We start from the raw sequence: 19664 nt of genomic DNA, 5'->3' as shown, positions 1-19664 counted from the left end.
CCATTTCGTAACAAACTAACATTCTGAAGTCGTGGTGCATGTTACTACAAGTTATAGATACTGTTCATGATTTCTCCTGAATGTTAACAGAATTGTAGATAATGTTTGCTAATGTAGTTCTATCTTATGAATAACCAAGTGAACATCTTGCCGAGTAAGACTACTAATATAGCTGACTGAGTTGAGATTAGATGCTAACTAATCAATTAGGTTAGCTATTGCATCATCCAAGACTGCAGGTGTTAGCTAACTACGTATGTGTTGAAAACGTTTACCTTTCACATAACTATACTTCTTCATATTACCTTAAAACAGGGAGACGTTTAATGTAAATGTGAGAACTTTGTGCATTTCCTTTGAGTTTATGTTTTCTGCTTTATTATTAATTCAATGCAATTAATTATTGATTCACACTGTGTGTGTGTGTGTGTGTGTGTGTGTGTTGTTTTGGCAGGAAGAGTTTTACATCAGTTTATATCTACAGGCTGAGGACTCACCACCTGAATGAAGTGGATTATTCGAGGTAATTGAGTACTCCAATAACTCTATAAACTGAACCGTGACCTTTGTAAGTAACTTTATTTACTTACCAAATTCTCCAGACACTGTGATGTGGTAGGAGCAGGTCTTGCCTGTCGTGTAGTTGAGAGGGTAATTTGGGGATACTACCACTCCCTCTGATCCAGTGTACTGCCCACCGCATGGTGCTGAAAAGAAAGAAACAACTCTAATGGTTCATATTTTTTCTTGTTCAGTCCATATGACACAAGGTAATGAAGTAATTTTAGTACTGTATTAGATACATGATGACTAGTGAGGCTAAGGGAGCTCTCCAGATTTTAAAAAAAAAAGAGGAAGAGAAGAGGAAACTACAAGCAAAGTAATTTTTTTCATTATGATGGGTCAGTGTAATCTAAAAAAAAATGTACTTTGCTGTTGTGCTTTCAGGAGTCAATTTGTCACATGGCTGAGTGTCACAGACTCTGTTTCATGTCCACATTCTGTGTGCTTAAGGTACGTTCTAATCCCCCGATAGAGCACTTCCAAAGTCAATATTTGGCCAATATAATTTAATAAATCGTAAAAGAATTAAGTGTGCATAAGTGTATCAATCCACAGGAAGTGAACAGTGTGATTCAACAATTGCATACTACTATAATACTACACAAAGTTTGGCTAAAATAAACTATTATGAATCATTTTATGTTAATTTACATATATACTAATATATATTTTTACATAAGCACACCTAGATACATTACATATATGAAAGTATGGTCATTTGCATAATATTTATATAAAGTTAGGCTAAATAATCTAATACAGTAATACTAAAAATAAAAGTCACATTAAATTAAATTTTCAATTTTATATAAACACACACGGATATATATTATATGCATATAATACTGTATGAAAGTATGGTTATTTACATTATATTTATTTAAATTATCATATCATTATATTTAAAACTGTTAGTGTGCATGACTCAATCGTTTGAGGACGTTGTAGGGCATTACAAATGAATGAATTATGCCAAGCAAAATGAGCTTCAACAGAAATTCCCTGCTGAGTGTGTAGGGAGCAAAAATCACGATTGCAAGGAAGACCTTATTTAAAAAGAAGGCGCTGTTTGAATAACAGATGAGTGGAGTAATTACCAGAGGAAATTAAAAAAAGAAAGGAAAAGCAGTTTTGACTGACATACTTTGAAACACTGCTGTTTTTAACAATAGATCACTGTACATCAAACATAAATCACATCAAAGACAGAAGTAGCTCTCCCTAATAACAACTCAACAGTAATCACAATTCAGGTCCAGTGGGTGTAGGTATTGTGTGGACTTGTACAAGCTAATGACACCAGATCATTGCATCCTGCAGCAAGTGGTTCGCTTAACTCCTAAACATTTATTAGAGCAAGAAAGTCAATAACAAGATATTGGAAAATGCGCATACCTTTACACAAGCAGGGTTAATTTGCTTAGGCTTAACATTGATTGCACAAACCAGCTTTATGGTAGCGCTACTAGAATAGCCTACAATTAACACATCATGCAAACCTCGTAGAAAGGCTATTGGAATTGCTATAGCCTCTGACAGGTATTTTAGTAAAACTGATTCGTAATTCAGGTTTGAGCGCAAAGAGGGAGTATTGAGGAGGAGCAGCCAATGAAGACTATAAATCATCTGTGTGTTGGTGCATTGGCGTGTGTTCTCTCTTTATCAGGCCAATAATGGGTAGAGGCTAAATGCTTAGGTGTTTGACTGTGCATGACAAGAAATAAAACAACAACAAAAAATAAGTGAAATTCAACCACAAAGGTCAGCAAGAGGATTATTGACAGTGCCAAGTGTAAAATTGGAGGCTAAGAAGGTCAGCGAAGAGTATTTGCGGAGAAATTAATCAATGTCAGTGCTTCTGTCACACCTGGCCCATAGCGTATGACCTTGTAACCAATGGACCACCTGTGATAAGCAGTGTTGGGGAACTCCACTTTTAGAAGTTATTATAAGAAATCAGACAATATTTTGGCATTTAGAGATAACAGTGCCTGCTTGGCCAATTAACAGAAGTGCTACCCACCCCCATATCAGTTCCAACATCTCAGCAAAAGTTATTTATTTTTCAGACAAAATGTGTGTAACAGGAGTTTATAAGTGTATAAATGTCACGCATGTCATTTTATCATTCATTTATATGTACATTATCTCAGTGTAATACATCCTGCTCTCTAAACGTTGGCCATCAATAAACCAATATCAGTTGACTACACTGTAAGAAACTACTGACTGTGAAATTCACAGTAATTAACTGGCAGCAAGTGACAAGTAACTTACTGTAGAAAAGAACTACAGTAATTAACTGGCAGCTAGTGACAAGTAACTTACTGTAGAAGAAATAACCATATTTTCACTGTTTTCATTTACAGTAGCAACCATGTAACTGCAAAGTAAAACTCACTAATTTGCCAGTGCAACCTTTTTTTTGCGCTTATTACACAGGACAGTGTAGCGATTGGTGGGGAAGGTGATCAGCAAAGGACCTTAAGCCAGGAATCGAACATGGGTCGCCAGAGACAAAGTTGCACTATATGTCAGTGCGCTAACCACTAGACTATCGGTACCAACAGGTTCCATTGCTGTTTAGTTATATTGGTTCAGCCAAACAAACAAACAAAAAAAGAATATTAATTAAATAATGCATGTTGCACGATTAAAATATAAATATTCATTTATCAACAGTCACAGTTAACTGCTCATCATTATTACAAGCTACATTTATCATTCTTCACTTATTGCTAGATGTGTTGAAAACAATAAAATACTGATGACCTTCTGGTCATTGTTTTTATTTATTAAATTTTTTTATTAAAGAATACATTTGCTTCCTGTATTCTCTATTCAAACCTAAAATGTAATTGAATTACAATGAGGTCATATTAAATGAGGTCATTGGCTGGAAACCCAGCTGCCAGTTTAGGCCACTATGTTTTCCTTCTCTATCCCAGCGGCTGGGTTTCAGAAAACCCTAGTGTATGGCAATACGGTGAAATCACGTTCTGGGGGGTGAATTTATGATTATGATTCTGAAATTAAAATAATATGATAATAATTAAAAGTTTGTATGAAGCAGTATAATGGGCTGTTTTTGTACAGGTAAAATAACTGGAAGCGAAAGACACCAGAAGCCAAACACATTCAAGTTACAAATAGTCGCGCCTGCTCTCTTGTGAAAACTAAGCTGGATATAAATAATATCCATTATTTTTTTACAGCACATTGCTGGTTACTGTAATTTTCTACAGTACATAATTGCTTGTTGTGTTTTCTACAATACATTGGTAATTACTGTGATTTTCTACAGTACATTGGAAGTTACTGTGATTTTCTACAAGATATTGCTGGTTACTGTGACACTCACAGTACTTCTTACATTACTGCAATTTTGACTGAAACTACGGTATTCTACTGTGAACTAATATACAGTAATTTCCTGTGCACAAACATAGCCATTAAAATAGCCATTCATTACCAGGCCTATGTGAAATCTGCAGATACACTGCACTGACTTGAGGAAAATCTATGCAATTCTGTAGTGGAGATTTAAATATGATAAAATGTGATAAATTTAATTGAGATTGTTAACCTCTCATTGTCAGCTAAAATCATAATAAATTAGACAAAATATGTAATAAAGGAGTACGCAAGAAGCCATGGATTTGTAGAGCTAGAGGGCGCAGAACCCATGCAATCATGCTCACTTTATTACACTGTTATTCTAAGCCACCTTATTTTTAAGTAAGAGTGATTATTACCCATTTTTACCTTAAAGGTGCAAGACTTGGGGCAAGGTTTACAAAACAAGGCAAATTAGCACAAAAGCGCAATTCCAAGAAATTGTCAAGCACAAAATCGGTTAAGACATGCTTTTTTGGGTGGTAAATAACGGCGCAAATACCAGTAAATTGACTACCACAAACCTTTGTAATCATGATGTGTGATTCATTTAAATATTCTCCTCCCATAAATTTTGCGTCTGAAAGGGAAAGACCTACAAATGCTTATGCAATAAGGTCAGCCACAAAAATGACTGTCCACAACTTTTCATTGCTCATTTTTCACTGCGTATTTTTAGTAAATCCTGACAGTAGTATTTTAACGCCAAAAGAGGGCTTGCATTGGTACGAGATGTTAGTAAATATGTCCCTTGGTGTCAGATGTTTCCGGTTATTTTAGCTGTACAAAAGCAGTCCGTTATGATACTGGATATTGCTAACTGGTATGTGTTATTATATTATTTTAACTTATTGTCATAACCGTAAGCACACAAGTAGCACAAATAGTTATATAGTTTATTGCACTTTGTTATTCTTCTAGTTATTTACCTATAGCATCTAATAAATGAAAACTCTCACACATTCACACATTCACAGGAAATAGCTTATCATTGGTTGAAAATCAAGGTGGGTTCTTCTAGTTATTTACCTATAGCATCTAATAAATGAAAACTCTCACACATTCACAGGAAATAGCTTATCATTGGTTGAAAATCAAGGTGGGAAAAAAACTGATACTTTCATGGCACATTGAAATCAACTTGAAATTTAGATTGCGATCATCCTTCCTTGTTTATAATGCTGTATATCCGAGTTAAATGGCTTCTCGAATGAGAAGGAAAAAAACACACTTCCACACTTTAATATGTAGCCTGTATATCTCAGGCTAGTTACACCATCTAGATACATTTGACTTTTAAGATAAAAAAGGGCAAAAATTAAAATAACAAAAAATTAAATTTAAATACATTTTGGTCACACTAGTTTGGTCACACTTTCTAATTCAGAAAGTCCTCACTAAAATGAAATCTGATTACATAAAATGTTATTTGTAAAACACCCTTCCCGAGAGCCACTAACTGTGACGAACAGCAAAAGAGCATGAGGTTAGAACTAAACAAGTTCTCTGTGTACCTAAACCCTGGCATAACTCAGCTCGTATTTGCCTTTATCTCCATGCCAACATGTAACCTGGCCTTCCAAAATCACAGTCCACGCCACCTGTGATCTCTCTGCTCTGGCTGTGTTCCTTTCATCCCTCAGGTCTCAGTAACAATGATCTTCAATTGAGATTCCTCGCACATCAGTCCCATGCTAAAGCTTCTGGGCTCTGGCACCCATAGGTCTGTTGCTTCATCTGCCTCACAATGCTTCTGTGAGCTCATGAAAAGCTGGTGTCAGAATGCAGCTGAGGCTCCCCGTTTTCTGCATATCAAACTCGCTCCTGTAGCTTTGATCACATCACCTTCCCTTCACACTCACCATGAGAAGACTGTCTAGAGCTACACACACACACACACACAGAGTTGTGTGTGTTTGTGTGCAAGTGGGCATACGCAAATACACACACACACACTGTGCCTTTTGTTGGAAGATTTGCCTTTAGAAACCTGCAATTTTACACTGAGATGGAAGGAAATTTCAGGTTTTTGGAAATATACATTTTTCAGGCCTGACTGTCTGTGGTTTCATTCTTTCTTTCTTTTGTGTGTGTGTGTGCGACAGGCTATGAATAATTGGAAGTTTTAGAAATCCCATTTGCCCCCTTTGCACCTGCAAATAGCACATTTAGTAGGCCGTAGTAGACTACGTAATTAGGTACAGGGATACAAAAGAAAAGATCAGTATCATAAAAGATAGAACGATCAAAACCTTGTGGTAACCTATGTGCACTAAATGCAGCCCTATTTATTTTTGGATTCCTATCGTTTATCTTTTTATGTTCAGTAAACACCCACCGAAAGCCCAAAACTGCTAAACAAGGAGCGCATAACATCAACACGCATTAGCCTACATAAGAACAGGTCACTGCAGGATAACTGTATCTTTCCTAAGACGGCAGCTCATTAGCTGTTGTTAGCAGCACGCTGTTGTGCCCAGACTGCATGCGTGGCTAAATGTAGCAGCCCATGTGTTCCTGCCTCACATAAGCATGAAGACAACAGCTGTGGCAGCCACCTGACCGACCCAAACTTCACTCGCAAATCCAAAGCATGAACATAGCTGTGCAAAATCATGCATTCATGAAAAGGAAGTTTATCTTTTTATGTTCAGTAAACACCCACCGAAAGCCCAAAACTGCTAAACAAGGAGCGCATAACATCAACACGCATTAGCCTACATAAGAACAGGTCACTGCAGGATAACTGTATCTTTCCTAAGACGGCAGCTCATTAGCTGTTGTTAGCAGCACGCTGTTGTGCCCAGACTGCATGCGTGGCTAAATGTAGCAGCCCATGTGTTCCTGCCTCACATAAGCATGAAGACAACAGCTGTGGCTGCCACCTGACCGACCCAAACTTCACTCGCAAATCCAAAGCATGAACATAGCTGTGCAAAATCATGCATTCATGAAAAGGAGGCTTCGACAGATTAAAAGCAGCCGTGTATCCGTACGGCCTCTGAGAGGCGCCATCCCACCATGCTCCCAACCCCCACACCCTCTCACTATTTACAGCCAGGGAAGAGTCCTCATTCAACGGTACTGAGACAGTCTTTTAGTTACTATGGAAACAAATAAAAGATCTGTTTGGGTAAGAGAACCAAAGAAAGAGAGGAAAATCCTTCATTATTTAAAGGGATCTCACCTCTTTCTAATGAGTTTTGTCTAAAAGCTTGAGGACGTGGCTCTGGGCCGCATCAGTATTCCAAATGATAGTATGGAAATTGCAAGCATGTAAAAAAATATATAATAATAAAAAGCCATGCGGTCAGTGCCCGCTCAACGACTTTTCTAACGTATAGTCACAGCATTTACTTGTTAAGCTGTCACTAACAATATTAAAATCAATTATCTCGCTTAGAAATGTCCATTCTGCAAGCAGTAACTGTTAAAGAATCAGAATTTTACTTGGGAAAGGCAGGATTATTGGCTGTTAGTGGAGTTATTGGAGTGTTCTGATGAAACCCCATTAACCCTGCATGAGCCACTAATGCATAAAATGCTGTGCCATTTCATCAGACAGCTGATGCCATACTGATGCTCATGGCATTTGCACAAAGAAGCCGCTTCCACTCGTGCAGTCTTTGGGAGAGAGGACCTTAACATTCAAACCAAGTTTTCCCAGTCCTGCTCACCCTGATCTGCATATCCGCCATAAAACCTTCACTCAGAGGCACCACAGAGCAGTGCTCTTTTAGAGGAGCATATGCTATAGTATAATTTTGGGCGAACAGTTGACTGAAAGTTGATAAGATGATTGCATAATCAGATTGCATTTCTGTATAAAGCATTGTTAGCCACCTATGACTGCAAATTCTGTTATTACCAACATAATTCAACAATTCGGTAAAGCTCTATATCTGTGATTAGAAGTATAGTTTCTTGTTAGTATCATAAGAGGTATCATATCGATCACAAATACAGTATGGAGTACCACAAGGTTCAGTACTCGGACCGCTGCTTTTCATGCTTTACCTGTTACCCTTGAAAGATAACATTTTGTTAGTATAACACGTACTTAAATAGATCAGGCTCTTGGGCACAATAAGCAAGCTAACATGCAGTACATTCTATATCCTTCATTCCATGTCAATATGTACATATGTTTCATTCTATATATTTCAGTGTGTCAACAAGCATGAAAAATAAATGCATAAGGGGTATAGTTTCTTGTTAGTATCATAAGAGGTATCATATCGATCACAAATACAGTATGGAGTACCACAAGGTTCAGTACTCGGACCGCTGCTTTTCATGCTTTACCTGTTACCCTTGAAAGATAACAATTTGTTAGTATAACACGTACTTAAATAGATCAGGCTCTTGGGCACAATAAGCAAGCTAACATGCAGTACATTCTACATCCTTCATTCCATGTCAATATGTACATATGTTTCATTCTATATATTTCAGTGTGTCAACAAGCATGAAAAATAAATGCATAAGGTAACCCCAGAGTATGATGTAAGAGGGAACCCACGATGATTCAAACTTCGAATAAAGCAAAACGATGGAAAGCAGAAATAGTGAAGTAGTCCTCAGATGCCATGTTCATTACAGCAGCATCTCTGATAAATTGTTGTGGAGAAAACTGTTGACTGAATGAACTGCATGTACTTATATGGGAGTGAAGTGTATGACAATTCCATACTGCATGCTAAAAATAAAAATGCAACAGCTTTCTGTTGTTTGTGTAAATGAACTATAATAACTGACAGTCAATGAATTAGCAGTTATTACTCCACCACCTGCGCATGACATCATTAATGACAGTCTTACATTGTTAAACCAATGTGGTTTTAATGACGGAGGTACATCCATGTTTCTATGGTTTATGGAACCAGTTATGACTAGCTAGTGAATTGTTCTCATGATGCATCGTACCACTGTGGTTAAAGGGTTAGTTCACCCAAAAATGAAAATTAGCCTGTGTTTTACTCACCCTCGAAGCATCCTAGGTGTATGTGACTATCTTCTTTCAGACGAATCCAATCAGAGTTATATAAAAAATTGTCTTGGCCCCTCCAAGCCTTACAATGGGGCTGTTTTTCGATTGTCAACAGTTCAGACGACGTTAAATAAAGTGTGTGCATCCATAATAAAACGTCCCTCACACAGCTCAGGGGGGTGAATAAATGCCTCCTGTAGCGAATCCATGCATTTTTGTAAGATAAATATCCATATTTCAAAAGTAATAAACACTTTTTTTGAGGACTACTTCACTATTTCTGCTTTCCATCATTTTGCTTTATTTGAAGTTTGAATCATCGTGGGTTCCCTATTACATCGTACTCTGGGGTTCCCTTATGCATTTATTGTTCATGCTTGTTGACACACTAAAATATATAGAATAAAACATATGTATATACGGTTGGTTATTTTCCCTGCTTTAGCTAGAACATGACATGACAGCAGCACAAATGGATTTTTAAATGGCAATCACATTTTTTATTATTCTATTTCTTATTGTGGTATTCTAACGTCAGGGGGAAAAAATACAGACATAAAAGCAATGTTGGACATATCATTGATCTTGCAGGACATGGGGGAAAAGCTTTCAATTTCAGGACTGCCTCGTTATCCTAGACCGTTGCTATGATGTTCTAGGTGGCTACTATGGCATTTACAGATACGCAACGATTTGGTGGCCATCTTGTTTATGTCCCTAGACAGCATTTTTATGTGGGCTATCGTAAAAAAAGCAAGAAAGAAGAGAGGAAAGAAAAGGAAATATTTTATTTTTTCTTCTGTGGTTTGCTTTACAGCTTTTCCTCATGACAGCCAAAAGATCAAGGAAATAATTTACAAACACTGACATGTAATAAATTGCAATCCTGTTTGCTTTACTTTTTTTTTTTTTTTCAGAGCCTCCGGCTTTTCATATATCATAGGGATAGGAATATTAGACATTTCTTAGTTAGGGCTGATAAGTTTATTGCTATAAAAAAGATGGGCCACTTTATTCCATGTCAAAGTTGTGCTGCATGTAAGAATGATAGTAGAAAGACATTCATTTAAGGGTTCTACAATGGGTTGTGTTTATAATAATTTATAATTTGAAGTTTATATATTTCATATTGTTTTCCTTCTATTCTACTAAAGGCTGGAATACACAAGATGACTTTCAAAATCTGAAGAGATTTCAAAATACTGGGCATCACACACTTATCAACTTTATAATAGTCACAGAGGAAAAACTGACCATCATACATGAAATGACTGAGAATCATACACTACCAGACTTTAAAGTTGTTCCAATCACAACAAACTCATGCAGAAATGTGCGCCGTACTGCTAGAAGGCACATGACAAATGTAAACAACATGCATTCTAAAATTCAAAACATGTTTGATATCCTCCGACTTGCAGTCATAATCTGAAGCTGCTTGAGCAGTGCTTTGAGCACTTTTGTATTTTTACGGCCTTCAAATAAAGACTTTTGAAGATTTATTTTTCCCCCATGAAGGACATTGTGTGTGTTACTGTGAGCACCAGAGAAATGTGAGTACATACATCTCTCACCAGAGAAATGTGAGTACAACATACAAGTTTTTGCTGCGATCATTGACAATGCACAGTTTGAGTTGGTAATAGCCATACAAGTACAGCTCCTGCTTGTAAAAATTAAGTTCTAAAAATCAAATTCAAATCAGTAATTTTGATCTGTCAAAAATGGTTTAATACAAAAATACAGTAGATATGTAAATCATGTTGTAAGAAGAAAAAACAACAACAGGTGACACCTCAAAAAGGTGAAAGACTTGGGATGTTTGCTTCTACTCCTAATATGAGTATTACATATATTTGTTTTCCTACAAGTGGTTGGTCTCCTGCTGTCTTTGACTGAACATGGGCCTGTTTATTACAGTCATGTGTCTGTGCGCATCACATGTGCATTATATGTATGCATCTGCTCGTATGGCTTAACTGATGAGAGAGCATCACACCCCATTAACTCCTAAATTATCTTGTTAAAGGCATTATCCTGCCTAAGGCTCCTGTATATTAGCTATGCTTTGAACAGTATGTGCACTGTCTAGCACTGGAGGTCGACACAATAGATAAATGCAGTGATGGCGTGCTGCCTCTCCTTGCTGAAGGTGACATAAATAACAGATTTCGGAGACTAGAAATAAACTAAAGTGACAGACAATATGATGAAATGGCCCGTGAAACAGCAACATTTGCTTCACATCTCCCTTGGATTTCAAAACAACTTCCAATTGTGCCTACTGCACTCTTTTCGAGCCATCACCCAGCCCGCAAAGTGAAACCCAGATACATCTGCTCATCCGCTGCCGCCCCCCAATCAAATCTGACTCATTCTCACTGGACTACTTGGAAGCACCCACTTTGGCTAAAAGGTCATAAGTACTCAGCAAGCCATTTACCTCATTAGCTTTAAGCATGGGCTATTGATAAAAGGAAGCTTCAGCGGCAGTGTATAAAAGTATCACAAATGGCTCACAGTCTCTCATCTAGTTCGTCTAACCTCACACCTCTGCACCGAAGAGTTCTGACTGAGGACAGCTAACAAACTACTTTCTGTGAATCAATGCACTATGACCACCACAAAATACTTCTGGATGTCATTAGCCCCGTTTCCACAGCAGGAACTTCCCCCAGGAACTAGGGACTTTGGGCCGGTCCTCTGTGTGTTTCCACCGCAGGAACCAGGAGCTACAATAAAGTTCCGGGTAAAAATTTGCCCCTAAAGCCACAATTTGTCCCAGGAACTTTTTTCCCCCAGACTTGTTGCTGTCTGTGTTTCCATCGCGGTCTAAAGTACCGAGAAGATTAGTTGAATAGTCTGGTGACGTAGGTCTGCGCACGTTTCTCAATACCAAGTACGCAAATTTCTGACTTGCTTCTTCAGTAGTTCGGACTTCGCAAGTTCGACTTGGGAGTGTGAACTCCCGCGGATGGGATGACGCAAGTCTGGTAATTCTGCAAACAGCAGCGCGTACTTGATAACGTCAGTCAGCTCGCCTTGGCTAATGCAATTTTCCTCACTGTATTTACAATAAGACGAAATATGATATCAAACACCACTGCCTCTTTTCATTTTCATTTAAACATATTAATAGCCGCAGAAATGTAGTTCAGGGAACGTACATACTGTACATTACGATGAAACTAAATATTATATCAAACAGTATTGCCTCTTTTCATTTTCATTTTAACATATCAATAGATTAATAGAATAAAAACCAAAGATTACCTGTTAGATTTACCCAAAACTAATTATATCTTATGTTTAACCACTACAGAGACATCAGAGCCAGCGGCAAATGTCAAAAGGACTCCGAAATCAGTGAAGCACATTTTCAAATAGGTGCTGTCTTTATAAATAAACTGCAGATTTGAGTTTTAAACAACTACATTCTCACCTGAAATACTTTTAAAATTACATTTCATGACAAAATAAAAATTTGGAATATATGGTGGTTGAAATACAATGCTGCGTGAGCTCAACCAATCAGCATATTCAGTGCCCAAGTCCCACCCCCGAAAGTTCCGGACCTTTGAAAAAGTACTACCTCTCGAGCAGGGACTTTCTGAGGGGCAGTGTTAATTTTGTCAACGAAGATGACGACGAAAAATATTCGTTAATGAACTTTTTTCTGTGACTAAGACGAGACGTTGACGAGCTAAAACTAATATCTGATGATAAAAACTCTGTTAACAAGACGAGAAGGGACTATAATGTTATTTGAGGACTACCGGACATTCAAAATGCATCATATAGGTATTGTCCTTCAAAATGTGCGTCCCTGTCATTGGATTGCAATCGGATAAGGGGCGTTTGCATATCTAGCCTCAGTATGGCAGTCGCAGTGGATGGACAGGCTACCAAAACGCGAACTAGCGATCTGAAACAATGTACCCAAAGGGGTAGGGATAAGGTGACCAGACGTCCCATTTTTCCCGGGAGTCACAATTCGTTGTCGATTAACAAAGTTATTGAAGTCTAGGCAGAATCGCGCTGATAGAAGTGCTCTCTCTCACGCACACTACACTTCTTCAGTTCTCATATACAGAGCGCGATCAGTTCTCAGCGCTCAAATACACACACAGCAGTCCAAATGTCTATCGTGTAGAGTATCTCACGTAAATACAGTCGGTTATGGATTAAGTGAACGTAAACAGGTGGGTGAAAACTGAACGTGTGTCAGTATTACATGCATGCCTTCAGTCTTAAAGGGCCAGCATTCCTAATTAAGTACCTATCCATGTCATTAATGTTAACCAACAAAACATGTTAAATAAATGTTAAGTAAACCTAATGTATCTGAAAAAAATGTTTAATTTGTATCTCTTTCGTATTTGTCTAATTGTCTTATTGTGCTTCATATATATATTATATATGAACAACTATAATTTTTATAAGTTGCTCTCTCTTCACTAATGTTAAAGGGATAGTTCACCCAAAAATGGAAATTGTCATCATTTATTCAAGTTTATCCAAATTCAATCCTTGATTCAAATTTCTCATTAACTTAATTGATTTGGTCTAAAGAGAGAATAATTAATGACTATTTTTGTTTGAAGACTACATATAAAATAGCTACCAAAATAAATGTTGGTAACTGCAGTTTGACTAAAAGTAATGACTAAAAGTTGACAAAAATGCAATGACTTTTCGTTGACTAAAACCAGACCAGGGGTCGGCAACCTACGGCACAAAGGGATAATCGCTGGCACGCGAGCAATAGGGAAAACTGCATACTGACTTACCTTTTGAAGTAATAACTTCTCATAGTCACACAGCCTGTTAGGAGCTATAAATACTATTAAAGTGTGAGAATTAACTTGCGCTAGTCTACGGATGCGTGCACAACCGCTGCACATACTTGGCGCTTTAGGTCAAAGCCTCAGCGGTCTAACAGCACTTGTCAATGTCAAAATGACTGAGATGGCCAATCAAATCAAAGTAAGCAGGGTTTACTGTTCACAGAAGCAGAGCGCGAAGTATCAGTTTAACGTTAAAGAGAGCGAGGTAAGATGAAGCTGCAAATAATTTAATATTAGTCAACTTTTAACGATACGTTTTACCATAGAAATATTAAATGCCCGACAGCTGTATCCTGTGATGCAAACTACTAAAAAAAAAATTCTCAAATATGGCCATTTTGAGAGAGCGAGAGAGAGAGAGATGTGTAAATTGCGTCTGTGTGTCTCTCTACAAACAATGAAGCTGAATTTAGTTACTTAAAAAACAGCGATTTTACCCCCCTCGTTAATGAGATATATAATGTAGCGATTCAGTATCGATTAATAAAAGTCACGTGGCAGCGCTGACAAGTTTATGAGCTTCTGAATGTTACTTTTTGCACAGCGCAATCTCAGATCTCTGTATGCGAGTGTGCGCGCATCAATTAAAACAGCGCATTAATATCGAACGGTGATTAAACTGAACTGTTTTAATGCATTGGCCTTGTCACACACACACATACAGTGGTGTTCAGTACGGTCACACTGTATATCTGTTTTTCAAGAAACTTTTGAAAAGTTTAAAAAATAATTTATGTAAAATCTTCAGAAACTATTTGCATGAAAATCAAATAGGCCTATTTTTTTATCGTATCATTTAAAAATGTTTATGTACTGTAGAAATACAGAATGCATTAAGGAAAAGGGGGTACAATGCTGTTTCATGCATTCAGAGTTGTTTACACTATTAAAGAGTAGGATTCTCACACTAAAAATGGCCAAAGTTTCAAAAAACTATTTGGATGTATAACAGAGTATTTCTGTGCCAAATACACACTTCCGGGTTTCTTACAAGTTTCTGAAAGGTTTTTTTTTTTCGATCGTGGCTCTTCATGACGTAATGAAGGGTGGAACTCCTTATATGGGCATTTCTCCCAGAAGAGCGTTTTGTTGGCAATCGGCACACGTCGACAAGAGCGAGAGCCAGAGCACACACATCAACGCACTTCATTCAGCAGCGCTGCATAAGACTCGCTCGAGAAGAATGTATCTAAAGAGGTGTTTTTGGTTCCAAGAGAAAGATAACCTTGTTCAGCTTCCTGAAGAATCAAGCGTTACGTAAACGGCGGATGCAGTTTGTTTTCCGGGGCAATAACAGAGTTTTTAAAATTAACAATTTTTGATACTAAAAAGATGGAGCGGTCCCAGCTATAAAAGATCCCGGTCATGATTCAGAACTGCAGATTGTAAGTGAAACTGCATCAAATGTCTGTGTTTTGTTGGCAATCGGGGGTTAAAGTGCTCAACACTCTTTAGCTCCGCCCACGGCGCGCCTCCAGGAGCTCAGCTGTTTTCGGAGAGAATCGTAAAGCTGTATCTTTCTTTTATAACTATGATAAAACTAAAGACTTTTTGGAGATATGAAGGATGCAGTACTACTCTATAGGTACTCAAGATTAATATGTGATTGGGTGAAATTGTGTGTTAGGTCCCCTTTAAAAGGTTTGTGTATTGGCACAGTGGTTAACCAGAAAAATTTAAAATGTTACGAACGAAACAAAAAGGTTGCCGACCCATGAACTAGACTAAAACTATGAAAGACTCAAATGACTAAAATGCGACTAAGACTATTAAGCATTTTTGTCTCAAGATAAAGACTAAGACTAAATCAAAAATGCCTGTCAAAATTAACACTGCTGAGTGGCACATTTTTAACCGGAACTTTATTTAGATCCTGGTTCCTGCGGTGGAAACACACAGAGTACCGGCCCAAAGTCCCTAGTTCCTGGGGAAAGTTCCTGCGGTGGAAACGGGGCTTAAGAACGTCCCAGCTCGCTTTAAGACTTTTTAAGACTTTAAGTAAAAAGATGGATTTTGCTGTAATGGACTTTGCTGGTAATCTGTTTATATATATATATATATATATATATATATATATATATATATATATATATATATATATATTACAAAAAAAAATTTTACATTTCCAGCTGAAAAGAATATGCACCAAGACTTATTTATTTACACCAAAAAGACTATCCTGGTAAACCAGTTTCACTGGCTATGCTTACTGTTGAACTGGATTGCTGTGTGGTTCACCAGCTAGGACCAAACCAGCACCATCACAACTACAGAAGTCAAGTTCAAGGCAAACTTTGAATGTTGGATTGACAGCCTTTGCCTAGAAGTTTTAAACAGTCTGAAGTCTGCACGTTATATGATCCTTTGAATACTTTGTCAGTTTGAAGAGGGATCTGATGTTTGATGTGACACAGGCCTTGTCATGTGGTTGTGAAGGTGTTCTGAGTAGTTGCTAGACAGTTGCTAGGATGTTTCCAGTTTGTGTAAAACTGTAGCAAATCAGCTTGCTTGGGGTTTCAACAGGACTGCCTAACTGAAGCAGTGAAATTGCACGGTTGAACTGCAATTGACTGCAACACTCCATTATTATATATATATATATAAAAAAAACAGTTTATCCCTGCTACCATAAAACTACATTATAAAAAATAAAAAAATCCATGCTACCGTTATTTAAAGAGGCTGATATCGACTGAGCCAGGCTGTCCAACCTATCCAGGATCCAGTTGTCTCTGGTAGACATACTCACTTAACTAATAGAGGAGCCGGGGGGATTCTTAGCAGGCAGAAAACTAATGGATTGTGCGAACGTGGGCTTGCGTACACTCTGTGCGGATGATTAAGATCAAATAAAGCATCTCTCATGACACAATCAGATGATTATGTTAGCTCAACAATGACCTGTCTAGGAATATGTCTCTACCCCACAGTTAGAGCTCATGCATAAAGATGGCCGAAGCAACGTGCTGGAAATTCCATCAGTGAGGACAAACAAAACGTTCCTGGAGTGCGGAAATGAGGCTGTCTCGCAAAGGGCGTCAGCAGCTTTCCATCTCCATCAAAAGAGGTTAAATAATCAGCGGATGCTATTGAGGTGCGAAAACCCTTGTTTGACCTTCGGATTGGGGTCAATGATGTTCATTGCATGTTCATATCTATAACCCGGTGTTGTATTTGAACACGCTGGGTTCAGAGGGAGCACATGCTTCTTCTGTCATGATTTGAGCTATTACTACAAAAAACACTGGGAATTACATAAGAGTGAAGTGTGCGATTTCTGCGCTGCTAGCGGCACGAAACAAAATTAATATCTGGTTATTTGAGCGGACCAACTGAGCTGGACATAGCATCACTGACTCAACCATGACGGGTTGGAGGATGGGTATTGGAAATGTGTTTGTGTTTGTGCAATTATGATTGGTCGGATTATTGAACCACATCGATATGCACTTCACTGGATATGATAAATTGTTGAAATATCTTTGAAGTGCAACATAAAATTTGGGTAACGCTTTAGTGTAGGGACCAATTCTCACTACTAACTAGTTGCTTATTAGCATGCCTATTACTAATATATTGGCTATTTATTTGTACTTATAAAGCACATATTAATCTCTTATTTTGCATGATGATATTTTAGACCCCTTAACCCTTCCTATACCTAAGAAAAACTGTATGGGGTAGGAGTTTACTGAGGCAAAAGTCATACTAGTTGAGAATTGGTCCCTAAATTAACGTGTGAAATTTGAACACCATATCTAGTTCTACAGTTTGTATTTATTTATTTTCATCTATCTTGGTTCTGAAACAGAAAACAGAAGCATATAAAGTGCTTTTTCATGAATTTGATAAAATAAATAAATAATATACACAGCATATATACAGCAAATAATTTGGATTACTTTTGCAAATCTTCAAATCACTTATTAACACTAATTGATATGTCTATGCTTTGCCTGAATATTTGACCAAAACGCAGGTTTGAAAAAAATAAATATAAGACAGACAGAGGGGGAAGCTGAAGAATCGAGAAAGGTCTCGGGTTGACAGGAAATGTGTGAATGAGTGGCACTTGTCACCACCCAGGCTCTCTCATCTCTCACTGAGGGACAAAGACCTCTGTCTGCATCTGTCTCTCTCTGTGTAAGCCAATGGGAGCACCAGACGGTTTCTCCAAACCCAATGAATATTGGCTGGGTACTGACAGTGTGACAGAGTAGAACTATGCATGTAACAAAGGCCTAATCAATTAACTCTAAAGATTACAAACAACAAAAGTAATACTGTCTCTGATAAGCAGGCTGCTGCTAATTTCTTTAGATGAAGAAGTGTTTAATCAAGTTAACATGCATCAATACTTTGAATTTAAAACTGCAGGAAAAAAGGCTAAATCAAGGTTCTAAAATCAATAAACTACCAACCAATCTGTGAAAAAAAAAGCAATGATTAAAACTTTACATTACTAGTGGGCGGTGTTAAATTAAAAAAAAGTATGCCATAGTATGATTAATGAATCATGGTAATGGAACGGAAAAAAATATTTATGTATTAAATATTCATGTCATGATGTCTATTTTTAAATAATCCATTGAATTAAATACTTGACAAACAAAAGCCACTTAATCTCATTCCTTTTAATTTAGAATTTGATAGATGCAAGCCAATATATAAGTCTGTCATCAGTGTAAAAACACATTATGTACCACTTGAGTACAAAAAAAAAGCCACATTCTGAGGATTTGTAAAATAGTCAGTTTACACACACCTGTGAACACATGTGTGTTGAATTGTATATTAATGTGACAAGTTGCCTCATTACTCTGCAACAATAAGCAGCCAAACTCCTATTTAACCCTTAATGCCTCTGTACAGAAACTGCATTTTCAGGTCCTACCTTTACACGTAGGCAGAGCTTTGTCCCATACAGGTTTCCCATCAGCCCCCATGATGCAGGTGAGAGTGGGTGGTCCTGCAATGGTGTACCCAGAATCACACTGATATGTTACAGTTGATCCCAACTTGTAGTCCATTCCCAGTCTAGTTCCATTCATTATGTTCCCAGGGTCAAAGCATGCTTCCCGTGGCTTTTCTGTAAAGAAATAAGAATAAGAAAGTTTTAAAATTGCACAGATAATGTGAAGCGAAAAACATTTTTCTTCAATTAATGGATGCCCCATTTTTTTCAGCATAGTCTACGTAATTTCGGACAAATGGATTTTGAGCGTTCACTTTAAAGTTCACAGATGTGTCCGGGGAAGTGTTAGAATTAGGGATGCACCGATACCGATACTGGTATTGGTATCGGGCCCGATACTGAACTCCTGTACTTGTACTCGTACTCGTTAAAATGCCCCGATACCAAACGCCGATACCACACAGCATGTGATAAGTGCCATATTCAGACAAAGAAACACTGACAACAGACAGCAGAATGGAGTTGTTAGAGATTAAAGATGTCTACGAAGTATATGTATGCAATGAATATAAAACATTCAGTATTAACGCCTGTATAGCTGATGTGCGCAAGCTGGTAAGCAAATCACGCTGAGTGGATTGAGCCACTCAGCGTGATGCGAAGATGCACAAGCTTGTCGAGTGAATATCCCTTTCTCACAGACATCACTGGAAAGTTTGTAGCTTGGTCGGATATGTCAAAAAGAAGTAAGTAAAACAATGCACAATTTACTTACTGGTAGGGAGGGAGAGAGAGAGAGAGAGCGCGCACTTCTGTTGTGTGATCTTTATTGATGTTCGCTCACTTAGCACACGCATCATTTGGATTAAAACTAAATCATAAATATAAGACCATTTATAGGGGCATTCACTGTAGTGTCTGGACCACTCAAACACACAATATATATTTTGTT

General features: G+C 37.7%; 1 protein-coding gene across 1 annotated transcript in view; it reads right to left on the bottom strand.

Annotated features, from left to right (window-relative positions):
- The window catches only part of LOC107571020 (CUB and sushi domain-containing protein 1-like), a gene marked incomplete at its 5' end in the record, with an annotated part of 105079 nt that extends 86193 nt beyond the window's left edge, over positions 1–18886 (bottom strand). The window contains 2 exons of the mRNA XM_016257306.1: positions 591–707; positions 18692–18886. Of these exons, the coding sequence (XP_016112792.1) occupies positions 591–707; positions 18692–18886 (312 nt within the window). The remainder of the gene's footprint in view (positions 1–590; positions 708–18691) is intronic.
- Positions 18887–19664: the final 778 nt, after the last annotated feature.

Source organism: Sinocyclocheilus grahami, unplaced genomic scaffold (genome assembly GCF_001515645.1).
Source record: "Sinocyclocheilus grahami isolate Dianchi unplaced genomic scaffold, SAMN03320097.WGS_v1.1 scaffold1537.1, whole genome shotgun sequence".
Taxonomy (NCBI): Eukaryota; Metazoa; Chordata; class Actinopteri; order Cypriniformes; family Cyprinidae; genus Sinocyclocheilus; species Sinocyclocheilus grahami.
This window is presented reverse-complemented; position numbering and strand designations above follow the sequence as displayed.